This window comes from Branchiostoma floridae, chromosome 13 (genome assembly GCF_000003815.2).
Source record: "Branchiostoma floridae strain S238N-H82 chromosome 13, Bfl_VNyyK, whole genome shotgun sequence".
Classification (NCBI taxonomy): domain Eukaryota; kingdom Metazoa; phylum Chordata; class Leptocardii; order Amphioxiformes; family Branchiostomatidae; genus Branchiostoma; species Branchiostoma floridae.
The window spans coordinates 15,880,511-15,907,564 of record NC_049991.1 but is presented as its reverse complement, the minus strand read 5'-3'; the positions used below and the strand labels follow the sequence as shown (position 1 = coordinate 15,907,564).

General features: G+C 39.8%; 1 protein-coding gene across 1 annotated transcript; it reads left to right on the top strand.

Moving 5' to 3' along the window:
* Positions 1-91: 91 nt before the first annotated feature.
* LOC118429123 lies at positions 92-26,636 on the top strand. The gene is made up of 23 exons (XM_035839511.1): positions 92-795; positions 8,872-8,976; positions 9,910-9,999; positions 10,346-10,459; positions 10,776-10,811; positions 11,326-11,502; positions 11,830-11,884; positions 12,334-12,431; positions 14,122-14,541; positions 15,841-15,876; positions 16,778-16,978; positions 18,344-18,466; positions 18,872-18,946; positions 19,434-19,544; positions 20,426-20,610; positions 20,880-20,933; positions 21,226-21,327; positions 21,732-21,962; positions 22,863-22,982; positions 23,684-23,728; positions 24,085-24,172; positions 24,557-24,906; positions 25,043-26,636. Exons 1-22 carry the CDS (start codon positions 310-312, stop codon positions 24,875-24,877), a joined length of 3,273 nt encoding a protein of 1,090 aa, XP_035695404.1. The 5' UTR covers positions 92-309; the 3' UTR covers positions 24,878-24,906; positions 25,043-26,636.
* Positions 26,637-27,054: the final 418 nt, after the last annotated feature.

The following is a 27,054-nucleotide window of genomic DNA, read 5'->3' as shown; positions in this document are numbered from 1 at the left end:
TATTCTTACACTGTGTTTTACGTTTGGATATTTGTTTATGCAGTAGATGATGTTAATTGGCCATGTAAGGGACTTTTATCAATGTTCACCCCTCCGTCGCTAGGAGAGTGGTTCCACCTATGCTCCAGTTGCTAAGTGCGGAAACAAGACACATCCTGTAAATTGCACCCTAAGGTTTACCACCATTTATTATAGAGACAGATAGGATCGGATTCGGGTCACAGTATCGCCGGTGGGGGCATCTTGGACAAACAGTTTTTCTAGCCGAAGAGACCGGTTCCTGTCAACCGGCACACAGCTACGAGGAACATGCCGCCGGCTTCCACGATGAGGTTGTCCGAACTGGTGGACTTGTCGTTGGGCACTCCCGACATCGGGGTGGTCAACTTCAACGCCATGCACACGCTGTTCCACGCCATCATTGACCACCTCAAGATCACAGATGTAGAAACTAAGATCGGCGAAGACATCCAAAGAGAGAGGGACGCGCAGTCGACCATGATTTCCACGCGCGGGAGCGGCATGAGCGGGAGCGACCTGAAAGACGGACGGGACGGTGCACTATCCCGCTCCGGGTCAGGCCTCCCTTCCGACGGGGAGTATGCCCAGCGATTACACCAGCTTGAGGACAAACTCTCTTCTCATGAGATTCAGCTCAACAAGCTGAACGATCTCCCGAGCAGCACAGATCTGTTAGAGAGGACCCGGTCGGAGGGGACCAAGCCGGTGGGGGAAATGTGGCAGCTCATGCAGCTCCAGAGAAAAGTGGAAGCGAACGAGGCCGGTCTCACCAAGGTACGTACGTGGTCTCACCCTTAACGATAAGATCAGCTGCTGAGATCGGAGGTAATGTCCTTATCTGCATTGAACGGCGTAATTGCTAGCCAATGTGTCTTGCAAAAGCCTGAATAATTGCTTTTTCCACACAGGCATTACTGAACAATTTGTGCCACCTTTCACCGTAAGTCAGGGTTTTATTAGACGTTCACACCTGAGGTGAGAAAATAACATTGAGCGGATGGAAGTTCTTTAGTGATGTCGCACTTAAATGGGAAACGGTCGAAATCCACTGAAAAACGTTTCACTTTCTAAAGGAAAACAAAAACACAGTGCTTTACCAGATCTCACCTGCTTTGTAACCTGTCACAATAGGCAGAGATTTTTCAATGGCCCCGAATGAGCATTTGATAGGTGTGAAGCCAAATTAGGACCATTCAAAGAGCTTTAATTTTTCCCTTTCAATCAAAGGTCATTTAAAATTCAAAGGAAGACTGATGACTCTAATGAACAATACCCACAAAAAAGACAATCTCTTTCAGTCTGAAAGGAGATACTAATCATGCATAATATGTTTTTACATCAAAGTTTAAACTGAACCAATATTTTGAAGTTTCCTTTAAACTCTGTGTACAAAGAAAGCTAAGTCTCAGATACAACAAGAAGGTTAATATTATTTCATTAGTTAAGATTTATATCCAGAATGAAAGTCATAAATTTCCCTCTGAGATTTCCCTCTGAGTATGTTCTCACTCCTCTTCCTCTTAATGTACAACAGCAAGGTTACTGACTTGTTAATATTTGAAAAGGGCCTTTCAAAGTAGTATTTCCATTTGTAGCCGAATAACAGTAAGGAAATACTCTTGTGGTATATTCTAGTTGGCTGGTACCAGTAAAAGAGTCTATCAGAATTTATGTATGAAGTTTGTTCAGCTGCTTATGAAAGGAAAACAAGTTTGAAAGAAAAATGTATTCCGTCCTTTCAGAAAGCCACATCCTGCTTTTAATCTGCAAGTTTGTGATTGGGCTTATGACTCAAATGTGGGTGAAAGTTCTTGATCCTTCACCATTGCCTATTCAGCCTCAGCAGACATATATCCAAACTACCAACTGCTTCTGTTGCAACTACACATAATTCAATTACACACAGTCTTTCAGGCAACAGTGAAATCTACCTAAGAAACTTTTAATATCACATACAGAAAAAGTAAATAGAAAATAGAACAAGAGGACACACTTTTCTGAAACTGTGTCAGACATAATTTGGACTTTTTCTTCCTGAGTGCCTGCTGGAGTGCTTCTATGGCTCTTGTCACCTGTTAAGCACTGCTGCAGTGTACTTCAGGACTGTACAAGTATGTCAGCTGAGGCGGGCCAGTGTGTATACTTGCCCCATGCATTCCGACGTCATTCGTCCACCGAACTGTTTGAACTGCTCTCCCCGTGCCCCACCATGTATGGCCAGTATTTGCTTAGTCTTTCCGAGCCTCAATAGACAGATAAAACAGGTTAGAATAGCCGTGCCGTGCCACCGGCCAAACAAAACCTGGCCAGCTGGGTCAGTTTATCTTGTGCCCCCAGGCATAGAGAAACACTTCATAAAGGTGTCCTTATTTTCACTTAAGGCTTTCAATAAATGTCTTAATTGTGACAACTGGTAGGAATTAATTTTGACAGATAATCTGTCAATCCTTCCCTCCCTTTGGCTACTATGGTCCAATAACTTTGGCTCAAAGTTTACTGCTATTTATTGATCAATAATTGGCTATTGATCAAGGGTTGAGAAATCTTACAGACGCAGAAAAAATGTTACCATACAAGACGTTACCAGGTCAGCAACCTGCTTGTTTCTAGTGGCTTGTTTCTACTTGGCTTGTAAGTCATTCAGTGATTCACAGAAAGATTGGGGAATGTACCATGAACGAGTACGCCCAAATTGCACAGGAAGGACTTCCTGTTCACAGGCATACCTACTGTTAACTGCTGAGTAACTGTAGCAACTAATGTCCTGTGTGGGAAATAAGGTTTGGGATACTAGAAGGCAACTTGTATTGGCAGAGGAAGTCATGAAGTTTTCACATTCTTGCTTTGTGAGTTGTACAGGAATCAGCAAGTTTTCACTCCATTCCCCCCTTGAAAATCCCTAAGAATAACAGATATGCTATGAACAAGAAGAATGTCAGGTGCATTTTCAACAAGAAAAGCACTGTATTTTGTGAAAACAAGAGTCTATGCCTGAATCACTCACTGGAATTGAGTTGTCTTCAGAGTGGGGTAAAATTAACCAAATATCCGCATATCCAAGGAAATGTTAATCGAGAAGTGGTAGGCATCTATGGATGAAGCTGCTCAAATTTCCACAGGCTGACAGATGTAAATGCAGTGGAAAATTAGAAAGGCGCACCTTCAGTATGGAACAATGGTGGGTGGGAGAAAGCTTTCGTGCTGATACTGTTTCTTCCCACTGACCCCAGCACGTTAGGGGTCACGTGGTGAAGTGGAGGTTTGGTGGCATAGCAGCGAGTATTTACCCACATACACACACCTTATGGGCTGGCGCTTGCAATTACCAAGCAACCCATGATTTTTCATGGCCTGGACCAATATACAGTTGTAAGATGTATTTGCATGGGTCTCGAAACGTAGAATGTTCAAGACCATAAATTTGGATTTACAAAGCACAATTCGGCTTTACTGATATTAGTAATTGAATGGCAATCCACTCGTTACTTCAATCAGAATTTTTTGCCAGCTGTTGTCGTTATAAAATGTATGACATCGTTGGTTTAGTTTGTATCGTTTAAACGTTAACCCAATTGTTCTTTCAAGGGCATAAAGATTTGACTATTCTTTGAAGTTGGCATGTTAAATTTGATGCTGAAAGGGAAGCAAGCATTTGCACTGTCAAGTAGCACATGACTGCTTCAAGTACCACAGCACAGATGGGTTACAAACCAAGTCAAGGCAAAGATACCAGCATGACAGTAGAGTACTAGTAACAGTTAGATTGCTAGCTTGGATTTCTTTTTTTTTTCTAAAAGACTCGTTTTTTAGTTTCAGTTTTTTGAGTTTCTTTAAAAAAAACGGAAACTAAAAAAGCAAAAACTTCTACAGATGATTGACAACATTTATCATCCATTTCCAGAAACCAGGACTGTGTTGTAAACAACAGCATTGCCTAGACCTGGTAACTTTTCACAGTGAATCAGGAATCAATCTACTGGGGAAAACTCTATAAGGTTTTCTTTTTAGGAACAAAATAGAAACCAAAGTGGGCAAGGCAGTATAAGCCAGGTCATTGAACTCCAACAGTATAAGGTGATATGTTCATAATCGTATTGTAAAGGTATTTTGTATACAGTTTCTCAGTCATTATGATTTTGATGATCACACCGATAACCTGGCTGGTGCTAGATTTGTCCTTGGTTATCCTGAGCCGTCCCTGGGGTATGACAACAAAGCGATCTCCAAGTTTCCCAAACAGAAACACTTCATGAAACATTCATGCCCCTCTTTACAGCGTGTCTTTGGACCTTTGTATACTTGAACAATAACAATGGATCATTTCTACTGTTAAATCGAGCCCTTTGCGGACAGACAAAGGTAGACACCAGGTAGAATTGACATGATGAGTGGCCCCCGAACATGCAACCCTCTAGGCTGGGACCATGTCAACAAATGCAGTCTCCTTGGCAACTGAGTTGCCATGGTGACATGGATTAGTCTGGTTGCAGTGAGGATGGTTGTCCTTGGCAACCTGTTCCTTGTAATGCAGCTGGTATCTATTTAGAACCACACTTTGATCCCATGTGTGCCTTGGTAACTGTATCCTATGTGAGAAATTGGAAATTGATCTTGGTAGGCTTGCCAACACTCACAGTCGCTTGCGTGGGAGAGATCTTTGCTCATTTGTCATCGCATCAAATGGGGGCGTTGTATGGCTGCAAAGATAAATTTTGTTGCACTTGATACCACATACCTTTACTGTCTACTGATTTTACAATTTCAATGATATACAAAAAAGGCATTTAATTTTAGGAAAAGAAAGAGAAGGTCCCTTTTTGAACATTTTTACCCATTTTTTTTTAGTCCCAGATCCAGAGAAGAGTCAAATTGATTTTAAGATATGTAACATTATTAATGTTTTAGCAATTTTTGAAATTAAAGGACAGTTGGATTTTAAGAAACAAGGCATTCAATTTTGAGTTTAAATTTGTCACATCTTCTAATGAACTTTTTAGCAATAAAATTAAAATGGGCTTTTTTATACCCTGACAAAAATATAACTTCTGAATGTCTGTCTTGCTATATGGCTGTATTCTGTGTGGCATCGTTGTTGGTTCTCTTGCACTGATTCCATCAAAGCCAAGACCGCATTCTCAAAGACAATTATCGCGACAAAGGGGTAATTTTTTCTGCCGCCTGCCTCCCCTCAGGCGTGAAGTATCAGGTGTTGGGCCACGCAATACTGTCAGTCACCACCGCTATTGAAACATACATCCAATATATAAAAGAGTGCATGGGCCAGACTGATTAAAGGCTTGGATTGCTCTGTTTGCACAACCCAGATTATGAATAGAACTACATCACCATGGCAACTGTATAGAGAAGGAGCTGTCTGTCTAGCGCTGTTGCACATGGGTGCCTTTCTGAGACCCTTCTAACTTACGATAGTGATATGTCTAAGCAAACAGATCGCTCGCTCTCTGTCAACAAAAGGCAAGAACTCGGAAGGATACTTTATTCTATAGACAGACAAAAGATTCTGTTTTGGTTGCTGTACTTTTGTTGCGCTTTGCATGGATCGAGTTTCAAGTAGGTCACTTCTCGGTTTTGTTGTAAAGCTTTGTTGGGCTGTGAGCTGTGTTGTATTGGGAAGGGGGATGAAACTTAAGTCCCTGATGAATTGGTATGTAGGCAGGCAGAATCTGCCATTGCTAGTAATACAGCTTACTGTCTGGATGAGCTTTTGATCCATAGCTCAGATTTGTATTGTCAAGGTTTTAACCTTAATTGCATTTGGTCATCTTTTGTATTGTAGTACGAAAGCCTCTGAGATTATTTGAAATAAGTTGCTGTGCAAACTAAAACAAAGTTTTGATTGTCGTATAGATTACTACGGATGAGAGGTATCAATTTTTCTTGGAAACTTTTCAGCGTATATTATTTTTTGGAAACCTAAGATTTGCAAAACAATCAATGTACATAATTTTTGGGGAACTTAGGATTCTCAAAAAAATTAAAGTGCATGAAATAGCTCAATGAAAATGATAAAATCAGTGTATCTAAAACCTTTCCTTTCGTAGAAAATTACACCTTGCTTTGCAGGTCAATACCATATCAGGCACACATACATCTTTTATAAAGCAAAGGTTTATTAGTCTGTCAACATCTCCCACAGAGAATGTAGTTCCCAACAGTTCTACCGGTCTGAATCATTCATGAAGGGCGAAGAAAACCCAGCAACCAGCAACAGCAGAATGTTCCAGGTGTTTGTTTGAGAGCAGAATGTCACGTTGCTATGTTCAGAAAGACCCAAGTGCATTCAGTGGATATCCTTATTACCCGCCATTCAAACCAGTCGGCAAATGATTTTTAGTGCGTGCAAGCTTACCACAAAATAGAAAGCGATTTTTCAAAGTCCTCTGTTCAAAGCATTTCACTTTTGAAAGCAAGCAATTTTAGTTTGCCGAAGCCTCTAAATATAGAAGTGTCATCAGCTGTTGGTAACAGGCTAATATCAGCCGGCTGTGCAATATGGTACTACAAGCGGGTACGACTGTTCATTATTTTTGGATCCATCTGGTGTTTACAGCCCAATCTGTTCCCCCTGATTGTGGCAATCAGCCTTCACACCCCGGCTGTGTCACGACCTCGGCTGTTATTACGGCCGCCACCATGGCAACACGGCTCTGTTTGCTGCCTGTCAGAGCTGTCAATAATGTCAGACGTTATCGAAACCTTTGTACCCAACTCAGCAATGTCCAAAGGTTGTGCAGTAAAGTGTTTACTCATTTACAATCTGCTCTCAACAAGTCACAAGTTATACTGCCATTCCACTTATATGGTCGGCTATCAAATAAGATGAATGTAGCATAACATGTTTAAAAAAGCATTTTGCAGTTTCAAACATAGGTTAATATAATATAAATGGGAAAAAATCAATATATAATCATTGTAAAAGGAGATGAAATGATTAACCCATTTATGGGCAATTAGCACCAAGAATATCGCAAAGTGCTACGAGTGATGAAAACCCTTCCTATTCATTACCCCATTCCTGGATTTACATAATGACCAGTTGATGTTGGCTGAACTAACATCACTCTTGTTAGCCAGAGAAGCATAAGATGCACAGGTGGAACATTGTCCCTTAAAAGGGGCACGCCCAAAACACACTTTTCCTCTCTGGTATCGTTGAAGTGGCCATGTCATTTTAAACTGCGTTTGTTTAAGTTCTAAACAAGTGTGCTGTTGTCTTACATCCTATAAAAGTCAGCATCTTAAAGAACATTTACCATGTCTTCAAACAACTACTAGACAGTGCTGCAGCCATAATAAGGAGACAGGTGTTGCCTGAAACGTGCCAATCACGTCCCCCCACCCCACTCATCCCGGCACACCTGTTCACAATAGCACCCAGCCGAGCGGTAAATCATCCCTTTGAGCCGGCTGTTGTGGGCCATTAATCTGCAGCCTGCACCCATGCTGGGTCCCAATCACTTCAGGAAAATTAACCTTAATTTATGGGAGTTATGTTGATTTGGTTGGGGCTGTATGTGTGCAGTGAGCATGGTATAACTGAAACTGAGTTTGTAATGGGCTGCTGTTTGTGGTTACTAAGTTACGGTCTGTCTGAAAACAAGAGGGAAAAAAAAAGAAGAGAGTGTCTGAGGCGTCCTCCTCCAGATTAGATTCCTGTTTTCTTTAACTTCTGTATGAGATAGATATGCGTGTGATATATGTACATGAAGGGACTGATGTATTAGCACTTATTTTGTTACTTCAGTGAAAGGATTGATATGTTAACAGCTAGAGTACAAGTTTCAAACAGAATAATGAAAGGAAACTACGAAGCATGTCACAGACAAATACACTGGGCGTCATCTTTCACAACAGCATTGTCATATGTTTGTATTTCCCAAATAATAGTCTTATTGCTTGTGCTGTTGGCAAATAAATCAATCAGCTTTCTTTATAAATAAAGGAAGAAAAGGATTTTTGATGTTGCCATCATTTTACAACAAACCGTTTTCTTGCAAGTGACATTTCACATAGTAAGTGGGTCGTAAATATTATGCCCCATAATGGGCTTGTGTCTCATACTAGTATTCCCTCATGCAAATGGCATTTCAAATGTTTGTTACCTTCTATTTTTCATGGTTAGATTCTGAACTCAATTGACAAAGGTGGTGCTTAACTTATGGGAAGACAAATGTTGACCGATTGCGTGCATTCATATGTAGTATAATGATTAATTTTGAACTATAATATGTGAGTGTAGAGAAGTTAGAAGAGAGAAAAGAGTGCTTTCCAAGCAGAGGTTAGGCTCTGGCTATTTTTAGAATGTCTTTTAGGTGCTTTTATCAGACTTTCTATTTTGTACCTTTTTTGTTAGGCCATGAGATGTAAAGAAAACAGTACAGAATAGAAAAACTGATAAATACACCTGAAAAAACATTAAAAAAACAGTTGGAGCCTAACCTCTGCTTAGAGAGTAGGAAGAGGGAGGTACTACGGTGGAAAATGATGACAAGAGGCACAAAGTTGTCATGGCCAAGAAACAATCTTTATCCCATACTGTCACATTGTCTCATCAAAATCTGTGCCTCCCAACTGATCTGCTAATTAATAGGTCTGCCTTTTCTCTTAGCTGGGTCCTGACACAATCAGGCCATATTCTCACCAGGTGTCTTTGACAATGACAGGTCAATTAATCATGTTACACCTCCCCTTTGTTCTCCCTTATCTCCTCAGATGCTTCTCAGTTTCTGTGGATTTCTCAGAAGCCTAGCTATGGGTCTTTATGTAGTTCAAACGTGGTTAATATGCACGTTATTACATGATCTCCATAATTATGTTGCCCACCTGCAGGCCATGTCCCTGATTGAAGACCTGATGCGGGAAGTCAACATGCTGAACGACAACAAAGCTAAGGTTGCCAAGGAGATGCAGGACATCAAGGACAGGCTAGACAAGGTGAGGTTGGAGGGATTGTCTGTTGAGGTCAGAGGGATTGTCTGGTGGGGAAAAGAGCACTTAAATAAGGGATCTAACTAAGGCTACAGAAGGATCATGAACAGAATATAGAATCATGTCTGGTGGGGAAAAGGGACCTAAGGACACAGACTGCTTGTGCACAGTTGTAGAATCATTAAAAAATGTCACTTTTGTTTTGAAAAATTCTTGAAAGTGCTATTATAATAGTGATAAATACAGCCTGTGAACAGATATAAAATCACAAAAAATGTTGCTTTTGTTTTGAACAATTCTTGAACGTGCTATAGTAAACAACAGCCACAATCAGTTACTAAAATAGGCTATAAGTCTCTATATAGAAATCTACATCTGTGACTAATCAATGGTTCACAGTGGACAAGTTTAGAGTTGTTGTAACTTAAGACTTGGCATCATAGAGCTGTCATGGAAAATCTAAGTGTTCTTTACAGTGAAATATGGTACTCTGACACTATAATCTAAAACAGCTGGCAGTAAAAAACCTGGGAAGAAAAACACTTGACATGCTTGTAGGTAGGTTTCACCTGGCCGTGGTCCTGATTTTGAAATACTAGTCTGTTACTTCTGAAACCCACTTTTTAAAATCATTAAAAATCACCATCAGAGATTCTGTTTAACACATGTTTTTGGATCATTTTTTATAATCATCCCCATTGCAATATGCAGCAGACCAATTCAGCACCAAGGACATGTCACTAACCTTATATTCACATGTTTTGTAATTTGCTGTTTTGCTTTATGTCTACAAATTTTATACATTTTCATGTCAGGCCTTTGTCTGGTCAGAAAATATGATCATGTACCCAATTGTATTACCGTACATACTATGAATCCTATTTTTAAAAAACAATAAAATGTTGCCAATGCATCAATTTGTCAATCTTTTTTACACAGATGGACCTGACTTCACTAAGTGATAGAATCAGTGAACTGGAGAGCTATCAGGACAAGATGAAGAAGATTGATGAACTAGAGAAACAATTGGTAAGACATTCACACTTCTTGCTAGCATAGATTAGACCAGTGTCCTACAAGCACATTTAATGCTGGTACCACTGTTAATTGTGAGTGCATAGCAGAGCAAAGTACAAATCAAACTAAAATGAGTCATACTTGTTCTTTTATATGTTTTTATGTAATATAAAGATAGGAAAGGTAGTTTTTTGTAAGCTAAGCATATGCTTGGTTGCCTTTTTCTTACTTAAGAGTTTATGGTCATTTCCCTGTATATTACTGTAAATTTGAAGATGAAAGATAAACTGTTATATGCGTTGGAAATAAGTGTCGCATGCTGGAACATGTAGGATAATGTCTCCTATTTTCTTACCAGGCTGAGCTAGCAGAACAGATCAAGAACCTGCCCTCCGCAGAGGAGTTTGATGCCTTTGTCACATGGCCTGTACTGGATGAGGCACTGAGGGAAGAGCGGCAAAAATACATGGAGGTATGTGATCCGTGAACACATTGTTTAAGCTGTAGCTAGCAAACATTTCTTAGCTGTAAACTATTCCTGCATGGAGACTTCATTGGCTACAAGGTTAGAAAGTCGAGAGAAGGTTAACAAAATATTGATATTCTAAGCTTCATTGGATGTTTTACACCATGTAGCTTAAAATAGAGAACAAGAAAAATTGACTCAATAACATTAAAGACAAGATGTGATTTTATGCGTAGTTAAATCATTATGCAAGACTTCTTTTTTTTCAAATAAAGATTGTATACAGTTGTTTAATGATAATTCCCTCCTTTTCCGCACCCAGACAAAGCCGACAGATGCTGCAGATGAGTCTGGAGCGGTAAGCTGCAGGTTTCACTCGGAGCATGGGAATATCTTAAATCCCTTTGATCACTTAAAAATCCTGCACTTTCTCCACAGATGTTGTTGACTTTCAATTTTGAGCACCCTTCATCATTGATTCCTGGTGCTACACTCAGTTTATCACTGGTCTTTGCATGGGCATGTCTTTTAGATTGGCAATCCCTTTTAGAATCTTGTAGAAATGGTGAATCTTGACTTGCACTACCTTGCCTTTCTTCCTCACAGGTTCAGTTGCATGTCTGGTGCACTACTAGAATATGATTGTCTCCACTACGCAACACCCCACTGATACTTTATGCACTTGTTTCAGCTTCCCATGGCATGCACAGCAAACATGCATGATCAACTTGATTGCACACTTTTATTTACAATACTCTACCCTGACAGTTACTTTTTTTCTTAAATTGATAAACTAAAAATGAATTAATGTATGTTCTATTGAAAGGTATTTCTTCAAGCCTTTACACAAAGTTTAATGCCGACATTCACAGCTTCTAGAGCAGCTAAAGAGCAAGGACCCGTCACGCCCGCCGTCTGCCCCTCGGCCTCCGTCATCCAGACTAAGCAGTGCAAAGGAGAAGTACCCCGAGGCACTGCAAGCACTTAAAGAAATGGCAACGCTGTCTTTCGAGCATGAGAAACTATCAGAGCAAGTAGAGAAGTTAGAGGTTGGTACAAGTTATGTGTCTACTCCAGGGATACATTTTTATAGGCCTTATCGGTACTATTCTGAATTCCTAGTCTGGCTGTCAGGATGAAATGGTAGTGGACATGCTGACAAATCTTTTGCATGTCTTTTGTTGTATTTTACTTAATTTGTAGACGTTTGTGGGATATAGGTAATAAAAATGCAGTTGGCAGGGATTATGTCTTCCTTACTGGTTGTCTATGTAAAGTCGATATTTTATTGACATTTTATGCCATTTGCCAACAGTATCACAGACATATTTTTATCCTGGATTTTAAAGTGGTTTAATTTTTGCCTACCTTCATAGGTTACCATGCCAACCAAGGCAGACAAGAGTGAGCTGGAAAAGCTGCTTGAAGCAGGTAAGCACTCCCTCTAAACACCTTAAGTTAGCTCCATAGCTCCACTGGATTCATGACATCATTTGTCCTAAGCCTTTTCATTTTTGTTGAAGGTTGCTTTCAAAATGTAAAACCAGGGGAATCAACAGTGGTGTTTTGTACGATATGGTGATAAAAGAGCAAACACCTCTTCTCCTGTCCTAATACAAGCAATCTCGATGATGTCACGGTGATGCAGTGGTAGTAAAAAAACAGGTGTTTTGGAAAAGATTGATCTTCATATTAACCAGAAATTTGATCTACTAATTCAAATATCAATTTCTAATCCAATCTACTGACGTCCTGGTAGGCACCAGCTGTGGAATACCCCAGATATATACAACAACAGTGATCGCTTGTATGCAAAATTAATTCCATATAAAAAGGAATTGAAGGCCTGGCTCACACGCATCATTTGCATATCTTTCCAGCTCTGGCCAATCAGAAGGTGGATGTACCAGAAGACCTGTTGGAGCAGCTGGCTGCCTTGCGGGATGCTCTGGACATGATGAAGAACAGCAGGGACAAGGTAGGAAGGCTAAATAATAACAACACAGCCCTAATGTTGAAAAATGTGTATGATAGTACTTTTTGCAGCATGAACTATCAAAAGGTGCAGATAGCCATGCTACAGTTCCAAGACATCAACAACTAACAGGTTCAGTGTCACCAGTCAGACAAAAGGTAACAAATGTCTTCAAAAATTCAAGAGTTGTAGCTTCAAGATTCAGGTTCTGAGAAACAACCTTGTTAGGGATCCCACTTCTGACACCAAAATTGTTGAATCTGAGTTCAAGATTCTACGTCAGATTTTTGAAAGAAAAAAGAAAAGGTCACTGCTTAGCTCCATACAGCTTGTCAGAAGTAAACTTGCTTTACACTGTAAGCACATGAATGATATCAATAGCACCTAGAACTATCCTATTTTTGTGCAATTTGACCAAGAACAGAATACATAGTGTTCTTAGTTCTCAGTCAAATAGCATGATGCAGGCACAGTTCTAGAAAGTGCTATTGGTGTCATTACATCACAGCAATTACAGCTATCAGACCACAAGGATTAACCCTCAAACCACCGTATGGGGTCAAAACTGACCCCAGGCGTATATCGATGTGTGCCATCATGGCATTTGTGGTCGAAAACAAATTTCCTCCCATGAGTTTGTTTGTATATATGTCCTATAACTTCTTATAGGTTTTTAACGAGATTGGCTCATTATTGATTAAGTTATCTTAGAAAGTTTATGTATGGTCCAGTGGGGTCAAAACTGACCCCAGCATTTTTTTTAACAAACTTTTCCGACCTACACCTAAACTACTTATCTTAGAATCACGAAATTTTTAGAGAATGATGTACATGTAAGCCAAAATTATTGTAACAGCTTTTGTGCCAATATCATGTTATATGACATTATGACGTCATTTAGGTAATCTCGGCCGCCATCTTGGATTTTGCCTGATGACGTCATTAAATTAGCATAAATCATGAATATTGAGGTATGAAATTTACGTTGAATTTCATAAGATGTGATAAACAACTGATATCTGCTAAGAAAACCTTAAAACTTAAATGTTTAATACAAAATTAGAAAACTTGATAATAATAATAATAAGTAATAGATATGTCTGTCAGAATTTCGTTGCCATGGCAACATGAAAAATGATGAACATACTTTGTTCACTGAAAATTTTTGCTTTCAACATTTTCTAAAAAGTTACCAAGTTTGGTGGCCCTAGCATGAGCCATTCAGACGTTATACGGCATTGAAGTTGTCATCAAAAATCTCCTTCCCGGTCTGAATAGCATTGGTGCAAAATGTGTTCATCATGATCTTTTGCATAAATTATGATGATGAGCTAGAAATATTCTCACCTAATCATGTCAGACTGTTCCACATAGATTAGTGAAACTAAACATATATAAAAATCACAAAAAGTGTCACACAAAAAACTGTATTTGTACAAAATGTTTTGGGGTCAGTTTTGACCCCATACGGTAATCTACGTCTCAAAAAAGCTACGGTGGTTTGAGGGTTAAATGATATATTCCTGGATGTGAACTGGAATTGTATAAAGATTTTTGTGATCTATGCATGATTGTACAATGCCAGTTCAGAATCTCATGCATATGTACATTATGTTAATGTATTGCAAGATGCCTTGCCTCTTCTCTGTATGCTTTGTGTAGGCAGTAACAGTTCTATCTCTCTCACCCCCAGCTTGACGAGCATTCTCGCATCCTGGACGGGCTCATGAACGCCCCTCCAGAGCTCCTTACCCCTCCTTCTACACCCCCTCCCATCGAAGGCGAACCAGAGCCCTTCTCTCTCACACACACCGCCACTCCTGTCCTGCCCCCTATATCCCCCACCCACAGTGTAAAAGACAGAAAGAGACCAACACCGCCCCCCTCCCCAGTACGTAGGATGTCTGACACATCCAAACGCCCCCTCAGTCCCGCAGCCATACTCCCCCCCTCTGGCCCCTCTAAGAAAACCCCTAGCACAGGCAAACTTGTGCAGGACCTGAACCTGCAGATAGTGGGCCTGCGTGCCAAGGATGCCGAGCTGGAGAGAGAAATTAAGAGACTTAAGGAGGCTGTCAGTCAGAGAGTGAGCTTTACGGGAGTGCCTGTACAGGTTAGTCAGGACACAGGTATCTTTAGCACAGGGTGACTATTGCAAGTTTTACCACATTCAGCATAGCACAGAGCAAGGGAATAAACGTTGGAAGTCAGCGACTTTAAACTAATCAATTGCCAGTCAAGGTTTGAATAATTTCCCATTACTGTCATTGGCATTACAATTGCCATTGAAGGTGTAAAATTTGTTCCATTTGGTCAATTTAAGGGTGTTTTTGATTGATTGCTTGGTGACCGTATATGTTCTTAGTTGTGTTCTTATGGGCATGTTCTGTATCTGTCTCCCAAAGAACACTTCCAAGAATGAAACCACAGGACACAGCAACAGTCCGCAGGTAAGGATGGGAACTTCCAAACAATCCAGATGCACTCTAATCAGAAAATCATCACCCAATGACCAGTAAAACTAGAGATTTCAAATACGAACGCACCGTCAATGATCAAGTGGTGATATGATTCATTAATTGACTGGCCATTGATTGCACAAATGTTTTTTCACACCTTTGTAAATCCAGAGCTATAAAGAAAACACAGGGTGTTGCATTTTGACAGTACAATGGTCTAAATCACGTGCACAGTGTCCTAACTTAAGGGCACAGCGTTGGTGATCTCTCTCCTTGGTGCTGGTTTTAAGGTGGTTGTTAATAAGGTGTTATCAAAGTTTGTCACAACTCACAAACTAACCATATGTGATAAAAGCAACTAACACCCACCATTTCAAGCAACAATAAATAATAAGTATGGTAAATATTGTAATATTTGGGTTTTTGTATGAGGGATTTTGGATGGATGTTGTAATTATAGCAAATTCACTGGAAATGAAGAGTATCGCACGAGGTTCCTGTGAACTTCAAAACACTAACTTTAAGTGTTAACAAATTAACAGCTTCAACCATCAAGCACAAAAACATAACATAATTTTTGTGTCTTGATAACTTACAGCACACCATTGTACGATACTGTCAGCTAAAAGCCCATAAAGTTACACTAATTCAAGAAACATAAAAAGTCAATCTAAAAAGCACTTAAGCTAGCATTTTGAAATAGCATCATTGTACATAGAACATCATAAAATTCAGTCAAAAAATTAGTTGATACTCAGCTTATTCAGTTTATTTTCCCCTTTCAGAAAATCATTTTTGCAGTTATCAGTGTTTATGAGTGTGTATTCCCTTTTATGTACACCCCAATCAAAGCATGACTTGCACTTTGCTGTGAGATTTCTGCACACCAGACCTGCCGTTGCCTTACGTTGACCTAGACGTGACCATTCTGTGATTTTTTTCTTTAACCTAAGATGGGCGATGAACACGAACTACAGAGCATGACCCAGGTATGCAAGACACGCTGCTTTTTTTGTGACCACATTTTCCACCTGCGTGACGTTTGATACACCATCCATGTAGCAAGCACTGGAAATATGCAAGATATGATTTCACAACATTTCATGACATCACTAGTTGTACAAGCAACAATGTTGTTCCTACACAACATTTTGGTTGATATTGACTACCATGTCTGTTTATGGAGCACACTTTCAAGGTCATCCAAGAAGTCACAATCCAACAGCAAATCATTTCTTTTGCCACAAGATGTCAATGTAACAAGTTGCACCCACTATTGCTCTTGCACATCAGATTTTGAGGTTGCAATTCAATGTGGCACTGCACATCATACATTTATCATTGAAAGCTTTTCCCCATCTTTAAGAAGGTCAACTTCCTTGCGACTTTCAGTGTACTGAAAAACAACGCTTGTTTCTGATTTTTTGTGCACAATACATTATCCAGCTACAGAGAAGTTAATCATTAAAGATGGGGAAAAAGTATTATCAACCTATAGCAATCTAATTAAGGTTTCGAGTGTACCAGTATAAGCTTGGTACCTTAATATACCTTTAGAGTGCTTAAGGTGATAATTACCATATGCAAATCATATGCTAATAAGTTTTTCTATTTGTTTTAATTTGCTCCATTTTTTTCAATCTCATTTCACGTACTAATGCAGAAGTAGAAATCATGACATAGCAATGATAACAACTGTGGCTTGTTTCATCAATCATTGCCAATCAATAAACCTTTTCCCTGTAAGACTTCCCTTTAGAATTCAGCCATTTACCTCAAGTAATGCATAGCTGTAAACTCAAGGATGGTACCAATACATTCAAACGTACAATCCTAGGTGACTACATGTTCAGTTCACATTTTTGACACAGCTTTTTGATATTTCCCAAGCGATGGGATGCATGGTTAGGTGCAGATACAGAGGAGACACAGCCACAGCCTGACTCATACTTGGATATCTCAGCTTCCCCTGCTGAGATTCCTCCATCTGAGGCACATGATGAAATCTTGCAAGTGTACATAAACAATGTTTCCGAGGAAACAAGTTCTGCTGAAATAGTTGTTGATGAAAAAGCTGGTTCTTTAGATCAGGTGGGAAACTTGGTCAAGATTTTTCCTGCACCCCTCACATTTTCGATATTATCAATAATCACTTTACAGTGAACCACAGAATAATCTATAATTGATTGACCCTGATCATCGATTAAGTTGTAAAATGACAGGAAAATGCGCAACCATGTAATTTTGATGTGCACATCTCTATCATGATCAATTCCACAGTTTAAAAATAACTCACTGTGTGCCCTACTGTGTGTTTAAACTAAAGTAGGTCAAGTGTCAAACGTGTTGCCTTCCAGTTGCGGACTTCAGACATTGGAAAAACTCTACAAGACAAACTATCGACAGACGTTCAACCACAACCACCCTCTGATGTAGAGAGGACTGCACTCTCTAAGTCCCAAATTTGTGATGTGACAATCTCTGATGATACAAAAGCTGAAGATTCTAGTGACAAAAAGTCAAAGAATCAACCTGCTATGATAGAAAGAAAAGATAGTCCTACAAATAAAAATTCTACCCCAGTCAAAGCCGTCAAAGAGTCTTCTGAAAAATATGCTAATGGCAAAGATGAAGGTAAAGAAACTGGAACCGCAAATAAAGACAAACCAGTACCAGATAATCAGATTGATGGAAAAGAAAGTCCCACAAGTAAGAGCTCTACCCCAGTCAAAGCTGTCAAAGTCTCATTTGATAAATATGCTAACAGCAAAGATGAAGGCAAAGAAACTGCAAATGTAAATAAACCAGTACCGGATGATCTGCAAACTATTGCCCAGAAGGCCAAGACCCCCCAGATGACCCCTGTTCCTCCAAAGATGGGGAGACAGACAAAACTCATCACCCCCATGACTCGTACAGGGTGGTACGTTCCAAACCAGAAGTCTCGCAAGATAGAGGTGGGAACTTCTATCCCCCTTCAACCCCCCTCCCCCTGCAAATGCACTGTTCATTCCCCCATTCCACTGCTTTACAACTCATCATCATCATCATCCATTTTTCCATCCCATATTTCATACTTACAACAAGTTTGAACTTGCACTTTTTCCATCAGAACCCCTTAACTTGATTTCCATCATCATACAGCAGTAACAGCACAATTTGCTTTATATCAACAATTTTCACACGATTATGTTTATGGTTGACATTTTCCACTCCATTATCCAGTTAATAGCACATTTTGTTTTGTGCATTTCATTCTTGTGTTTGATACATTAATCATTATGTTCTTTGTTTCACATTGTTGTGTTGTACTGTTTTCACTTGTTCCTGACCAGTTCTTTTGTCCCAAAGAGACAACTTTTTTTTTAAATCGAATGTCAACTCTGGGAGTGCTTCTTTCTCCTGAAGCATTGCCCTCCCAGAATGCTCTGCTCACCTACCCACAATCCCCTGCAGGATGGAGACATGCTGGCTAACCTGCAGCAGAAGGTTCTGCAGCTGCTGGCAGATGTCGAGCAGCTGAACGGAACTTCCTCCGACCTGGTCAGGAAGAGTGGAGACCTTCAGAAGAGTACTGAGGTTAGTGCATGGTGGTTTCTTTCCTCATGCCTAGCAGCATGTAGGGCATATTGGAAGTTCACAGAGGGAGATTGCAAGCCTTTTGTCTAAATGGGTATTGAGTTCAAACATATACATTTTGTTCAGTCCATATTTTGGCAGAAGCTTATGGAGTTCAGCTGCCTTTTGATACTCATGTTCTGAGGCAAATGATTCATTACCAAGACCATAAAGATTACCTAGCACTATCATGATGAAGAGACAATCTGAATGGTCCCAAGTATGCAAAAACATACTTCTGTGCTTAATTATCCCTTTATCATTTCTCTAGTCAGTGTTTATTGTATGATAGACATACTTTGTAACTTGATACAGGTACAGAAAAAACTGAAAAAATTAACACAAGCTACTTTCTTTGTCTTTTAGTCTCTTTACAAGGTTTGCGACAAGTTGAATGACACCAAAGCAGACAAGGACTACGTCACCATGGAAGTTGATGTGGTAAGAAATCTTGCTTGTTTGAAGTATTTAATTACGAGGAACTTTCATCACATGAAAAACTATTGGAATGTCTTGATGGTATCTATGCAACAAACTGCATGTACATAGTGTCTGTCTTCCTTGTCACAACCAGTGGAAGACTAGCTCTTCAATGAGCTGTGCCGTATTGATAATGATATCATTTTTTAACAGAAGTATAATGGTGCTTTGTTAGTACATTTCCCCTACATGTAACGTTAGTTCACCTTTATTGGCGAGGTAACCTACATCCATCGTTGGTGAAAACAGAGTATTTAGGGATATAAAATCAATGGACAGTGGTTGCAAACTGCCATTCTTTCAAAATATAATGCAGTTAGAAACCATCAGTCGAGTTGATATCCCTATGTACCTTGGTTTTATAACCAAGGGATATAGGTTACCCTGCCGATAAAGGTGAATTAGCGTTACATCACCTACATCATGGCTGCACCATTTTGTGTCACAGAAAGCAGACAAGCAGGCGCTGGAGAGCAAAGTCAGCCGACAGCAGTTTGACTCCTCCTTCAACGAGCTCAACAACCTGATCCAGGAGCTGCTGGCTAAACTAGATGGACAGGTAAACACATACTTTGTTTGTTTGTTAAAGTGAATAGAGTTTGTTTATTTGTTTGTTTATGCAACAACGAGGGAATGACAAAAACCAAAAAAATTGTGCATAAGGGGCGTAGAAGACCCCCTTTGCTAATACTTATCTAAAAATGATAATTCTCAATTCAAGTCTAGTCTTCAATGAATAAGAATAAAATGATACATGTAACATTTGAAAGTGCTAAATATACAATAAGGATAATTATCGATACAAGAGAAGACAAGAACTGTACATATAAGACATTGAAGGCCATTAGTTCCCAGCTGTTCAGAATCCATAAGATGCATTGCAGAAGCATTAGTAGCATGGCCTACTTGCAGTGGAAGGCATTTCAGCACTATCAACATGATAATATGAACGCTTTGACAGCATAGATTGAATTTCTGCAGTGGCATTAGTGTTGTTGAAACTGAGTATTTTGGCCTACTTGCGGTGAAAGCATTTCATCCCCATCAACATAGATATACTAATAATAGAAAAAGATCATGATATTTTGGTAAAATGGATCAAATTTCTGCAGTGACATTAGGATTGTGTAAACTGAGTAGCTTGGCCTACTTGCAATGGAAGGCATTTCAGCACCAAGGGCAGTATACTAATACATGTAATGCTGGTTCACCTTTATCCGCAGGGTAACCTATATCTGTTTTATTCACAATTTTAGTATCTAGGGATATCAAGTAGACAGAAGGTGGTTTCAAATTCTTGTCCTACTTGCAGTGGAAGGCATTTCAGAACCAACAACACAACTTTGGAACTTCATTTATTTTGTGGGACTTTTGTGGGAAGTTTGAATGATTGACTAAATAGAAACGAATGTTTGACTAAATACAAATCATCTACCACAGGATGGTCAGTGGCAGGATGCCCTGAAGAACCTGAGCGATGACCTGGACGGCAAGCTGGACCGGCTGGAACTGGATCCCTTCAAGGAGTACATCCAAGGTCAGCTGAACAAGCTGAACAGGAAGATGGCCAAGGTCTCTGAGATCGAGCAGCAGAAGGAACTAGACGAGGCCGCGGGCTTCAGGAAGTGAGTTCTGTCTCAAGAATCATGTTAGAAACAGGCAGCTTCTTTGGACTTTGCTCATAGTGTTTGTAGGAAAGTATCATCACCACAGTCCTTTTCGTCCTGATGGACAGTGCCGATGAGCAACAAGTCCTGATAGACATTTGCAGGGCTTTCTGCATGTCTAACAGCAGATATATATCTATTAAAACTATAAGTTTTATATCTATAAGTTCTAACTGCAATGTTGTCTAACCATCTAAGTTCTGACCATTTGCCCCTTCTGTTGCCAGACAAATGTTCCGGTGTATCTCCTGTGACAGACCGGTGACTATGACCGCTGGAGGGTGAGTTTGTGTCATACAGCCTACAAGCAAAGTTTGATACTGATTTTCAAAAAGGGGTTGTAAACTTAAGTGGAAAGAAACTGTACCGTAGGAATTATTCAACGACATTGCATGTCAAGATGTTGTATCTTACCTTCCGGGCTACTCAGTTCTTCTGGTTCTTTTTATAAGCGGATCACAAGTTAAAGCATTGTTAATAGTAAAAGTTGGAAAGATAATTGTAAAGTTCATTTACTATAGATCTATATGTTGCTGCACATTGTAATGATTTGACATGAATATTTCACCCCAGGCCTGTCCCAGCTTTACCCAGTACCAACAGCCTACCAGTGACAGCCACACTACGACCCTACACCACATATGAACTGGAAAAGATTCGACAGGAACAAAAAACGTATGTTCATGACCACTTTCTTGTTGCACTTCAGAATATTTCCCTCTGCATTTTCTCTATTTACATATAATGCTAGTTCACCTTTATCCGCAGGGTAGGCTACATCTGTTGCTTTTAAAGACAAGGTATTTAGGGATCAGGTCGACTGACAATGGTTTCAAACTGCATAATTTGAAAATATTACAATTTGAAACCACAGACTGGCAACTTAACATCCCTAAAATACCATGTTAAAAAACAAACAACGGATAAAGGTCACCCTGCGGATAAAAGTGAACTAGCATTATGTATATAGTTGTAGTTACAATTTTAGACCTTTGAGAACACTAGTCACTTTTGGTAGACTAGATTAGCCCTTAGCTACAGGATTGTCATCATAAATTTCAAGCGCTATGTTCCCGTAGTCCCATTGTAGGAAGCGAGGACAATGCGACCAGGTTTCAGAAAGCCATGGCCATGAGGAAGCTAGCTAAGCTGAAAAGGAAGAACATCCACATGTACAGGCTAGTTATAAACCAGGGCATAGACCAGATCATGGCCAAGCTCATGAAGAAGCACAGACATCGTAGCAAGGACCAACTGCTCAAGTGTCAGACAGCCAGGCTGCAACCATTGCAGGGACCCACACTGCCATCGTAAGGCTCTAGATAGGGAACAACTGCCATCGTAAGGCTTTAGCTAGGGACCAACATTGTCATCGTAAGGCTTTAGATATTGACCCACACTGCCATCGTAAGGCTTTAGCTAGGGACCAACATTGCCATCGTAAGGCTCTAGATAGGGAATAACTGCCATCGTAAGGCTTTAGATAGGGGCCAACTTTCCCATCACAAGGCTTTAGATAGGGACTCACTCCCCAAACATACAAATGTAAGGCTTTAGATGGTGACCCTCACTCCTATCATTGGCTTTACCTGTAATTCAAGAAGTTTAGAAACTTTTAAAAAGGTTGAAAATGGGTATTGGAATGTTTTTCAAGAACATTTTATATAAGCCTTTATATGTGAGCAATAGTTACTGATGATGTCTGTACTTTTCTTTAGCTATCGTTGGAGACATAGAAGGTAAACGGTGCAATTGATAACAATTAGCTCTGCACAAGTCTGCTTGCCTAGATCTGCAAAAAAAGCCAAACACTACACAGAATCTGCTTTTTTTTCCATATCAGAAAAAGTAGATGAAAATTTTTTTCCCCAATGATGTAAATTGTGCATCATGTTTGTTTGCATGTCCAGTGCTAGCTGGCTCAGAAGGCATAAATCCAGTTTTTGAGAGTCAGTGTCCTGTATGTATCATAATCTCACATTTTCCTGTAAAACACAAAAGCAAAAAAAAGTTAGGCAGTTTCTTCTAGTGGCATGTAATTCTCCATAACAGTATTTTGGAGCACACTGTTTAGTCAGATCCACAATTTTCATTGTATGTGTGTTCTTCCTGTGGTCCTTATCAACATACAGAGAAATAACATGCATTGAATAGAAAGTGATAAAGTCTATGTGAAGTTGTGTGCTGACATTTTGTATCTCCTATTCTAGCCTGGCACAGCCCGCTCCACAGGACTATGACTTATACTTCTCCCAGCCGCGCCCCTGCGGAGGAAGCCACACGATGACATACCCCAACAAGAGATTCACCAAGCTCACACCTGGCGGACAGTGAGTCTTCTGTTAACTACACATTTAATAACTTGATACTTGATAAGCTCTGCCAAAAAGCTGTTACTCAAGCAACTGGATACGGTCTGTCATACTTTTCAGATAACATCCACTACCTTTCATCAGTGACACTAAAGTGATCTGGGAGAAACTGGTCTCTTATAGCCTAACTATGAATGCAAAAGAGCTGAAGGAAAATTTGGATGTCCAATAGGAAACAAGGTACTTGATACAGTCTCCTCAAGGTTGTACTGAGTGGCCTGCATCAAGTCGACATCTGTTGCAAACCATTCTGCGCCATTCCAGGTCACATTTGGGCCACACAATTTGTATTCATTGCTTAACTATATGGGACCCACAGTCAGTGAACTACTTTTGGAATGATCAATATTGACTACACAGTGTCACTGACAAGGGATAGTGGATTCTATCCGAAACGTCTGTCCGTTTCCAAAAACATATCCAGTTGCTTGAGTAACTACTTTTTGGCATAAAACTGTCAAAGACATTCAGCAGCAAAGTTTTAGATGACATTGAATTTCTGTTTCAACCCTTTCCTTTTCTATCACCTATCATTTACACCTCAGCCTAATCAATAGCCTAGTCGATAGACTGCTTTTTCAAAGTGTTAACTTCTTCTATGTCTGATATGAATTTAGTGTGCCCACAAAAATATTAAGTCACTATTTTGTCTCTTACAGATATGTAGTAGAAGAGCAACCACAGGTGCAAGTTTTCCACGTCAAGTAAGTATCCATAAGTTACTTGAATCACACTAGCAGTACCTTTGTTTGATGGTCTTGGTCCATGAATTTGCCTTCAAACTGCAGCATTTATCTGTTGTTTATTGACTTAGTTTGGCTATTCTGAGCTGCTTGACTAGACTGTGGCTATTACATGTACAAAAAAAGGGCTTGCTGTTTGACAAAGACTAATAAAATTGAGTATTTGACCTGATGCAGTATGACACAAGAAGACAATCTCGGTGGAGAATCATTCGAACACCATATTCATAGCAAAGACCATGTTTGTTTACATTTTTGTTGCACAATGTTGTGTATTATTATAAACTTACTACATGTACTTGCTTTGTCAACTCCAGGGAGGAGCTTGACATCATTGGAGCTGACGGCCACATCTACAAAGGTCGTGTGGAGATCGATGATGGGAGACTCCCTACCCTGACACAGGTAAATATGATACTACTGCCTTCCAGCATGTTAGAAAATACAGTTTTCCTTTGAGTTTACATAAATCTTAGTAGAGTGGAATCATTCCTCAGCTAACCGACATCTATTGCACCGCCGCATAGTTCAAGTCTCTGAACCTTTACTGGCAGGCTGAATAAAGGTTCAGAAACTTGAACTAATACAGTGTCACTCCAGATGTCTTATTGAGGGATTACTGCAGTGCGATAGAGGAATGGGTCCACTCTACTATAGAGTCTTTTTGAGTTTAGTTATTACGTGTTACTAGACATAATAGATTTAACATTAATAACTTTACTTAAAATCATACAGGATAAGATGTTGTACATGTAGCAACTTTTTACAACGATTACATTTCATTAACAGCAACCAAAGGGCCCAGTGTCTCCTGGTTCCCAGAGGAGACGAGTGCAGAAGCCTGGAGCTTATTCCCCGCGCTCCGACCAGCGCCCGTCCCCGCCCGGTCGGCCCCAGTCTGCCCACGCCACGTCTCCCCGGCCCGGCTCCTCCAACCACCGCCCGCACACCGCCGGGAGTCGGTCTGTCTCCAGGACCTCCCAGACGCGAGAAGTGATTGACGAGTCAACGGGCGAGCAGCAGCACTCTCCGCCCCCCACGAGACAAGCCACACCCGGAGACGATAGAAGCGGAGGAGCCGGACAGACAGAAGTGTCTGCCACAGCGTAACTAACTTCACACAACTCTCCTGGGGATACCATAGCCACACTTGCATTTCTCAACAGTTTCTCTACATACCTGTCTCGGCAAGCTCAATAACTTTGGTAAGGAGCGGAGCCAGAAAGACTGAAGTCTCTGCTACGGCATAACTTCAAACAACTCTCATGGGGATACCATAGCCACACTGTAATAGCCACTTGCATTTCTCAAGACAAATTTCTCTACCTACCTGTCTCGGCAAGCTCAATTAGAACTTTCAAATTGGTAACCATTAAACAATTTTCACCACTTGAAGCTCACCTGGTTTAGTCCCAGAAGTGTACATTGTTGTTTGTTCAATTTAATGTAAAGCCAGACTAAAAGACGTTTATGTAACCAAAGTGGTCCCTTCCCCGGTTTAAGATGTAGTAAAACTTAGCATTTGTACAGTATCTAAGACAGTTTGTATTACCTGCCTGTGTCTGTACATATCCCAACATGGGCCAGGGCTGAATGCTGCTATGCAAAAGAAGATTCCAGTGAACGTATTTGTGAAATGTTTGTACATGTAGATGCATTATTTTGTGATAAATGTGTAAATTCCTTTTAAAACAAGCTGATTTCACAGCCATGATGTTGACTGTGCTGCTCAAGTCCTCTGTCTGTGTGCTAATGATTTATAAACTATAACAGCACTCTGTCCAGGGATAGCCACACTGCACAAGCCATGTATATGTGAAAAAAAATGCACCAAAAATATAACTGCAAGTCAAAATTCTTGAGATGAATTTATGAAGAATGAACTATTTGTACATAGACAAATGCTTGAATGTGCTTCCAAAGATGATTGATGTACGATGCAGTGGTAGATGCACCAACAGTGTCCAGGGATGTTGACTACATTCTCTGGCACTGATTTTAGTTTAGGATTTTCAAGCCACGGCCAATGGTCACTTGCCATAGCACCACACTTGTGTGTACCAGTGCCTTCTGTAGAAACCATTAGTATTTAGGGTATTTATCAAGATGATTTTACACAACTCTGCTTTTATGCACCTGATAGAAGTGCAATATACTGAATGTGCACCTGTCTTGTATATATGTGACAGACAGAAATTCAGTTTACATTTTGTACATGTAGCAACAAAGTACAGAAGGTCTTGAATGTTATATTTGTAGTACCACACTTTTTAGAGGTTGCATACTAGTGGTCAATGTTGAAGACAATGACTAAGGTAGTTTTTCACAATGAGTCATGCACATATTTTGTGCTGTGCAATCACATACGAATGACGAGTTTGTTGGAATGTACCTTTGATTGTCAAGTTTTAAGTGAAACATCTGCAGTTAGCACTTGTGTTTGACACTCTACAAGTAAGGTAAAACAAAAAAACTTTTTCATCCAATGCTTCATGTCAGTTTGAAAGTTAGCCTAAAAAATCTCACTGGAAAACAAAAAAATCAGTTTTAATTAAGCAATACATTTTGTGATCTTATTTTCTATTCAGAAACTGGTCTGATTTAAAGTAGAAAAGTCGTTAGGATGATTGTGTTGATCTTGTTGCGACTGGTCTTGTATTATGCTGCTTGCTTGCTTTCTTCATGTGCTTGTGCCATTTTCATATTTCCCTGCTTCTGAACACTGTCAACAGATATGACTTGGGGAGTTAAAAAAATGTTGAATCTATAAGGAATCTGCACTTTGTAATATTCTATATTACCTGTTTGTCACTGCACTGCAATGGGTTTGGTCGTTTCTCAGACAGAATAAACGACACAAGTCACCTTACTTGGCCTGTAGTTTTTACTGACTGGACTTTACATTATCTCCATGAAAAATGGAGAAATTGAATTGTGTGTGTCTGTGCATGGCTGTGTTTCCGGATATTCATGGTTAACATCACTTGTGAACCTCTGGTTGTACGAGATTTTACAATTTCAACTGGTCCATTAGTGATCAGTTTATTAGGGTCAGAAAAGCTTCAAGGTCATATCAGAGTAATAGCAGGAAAAAAACTGCATGAAAAATTTAGACTGTAAACCCTGATGTTCCATTTGAATTCAGCAATGCACCCAAAATGTATTTCTTTTAATATGTTCAAATTGTCAAAATCCCCACAAATGAGTGGACTTTAGGGACATTAATGCAGTTCACATTTTGAAAAAAAAAAAATTCCACAAAGTCTTAGGAAATCAAACCTATAGGT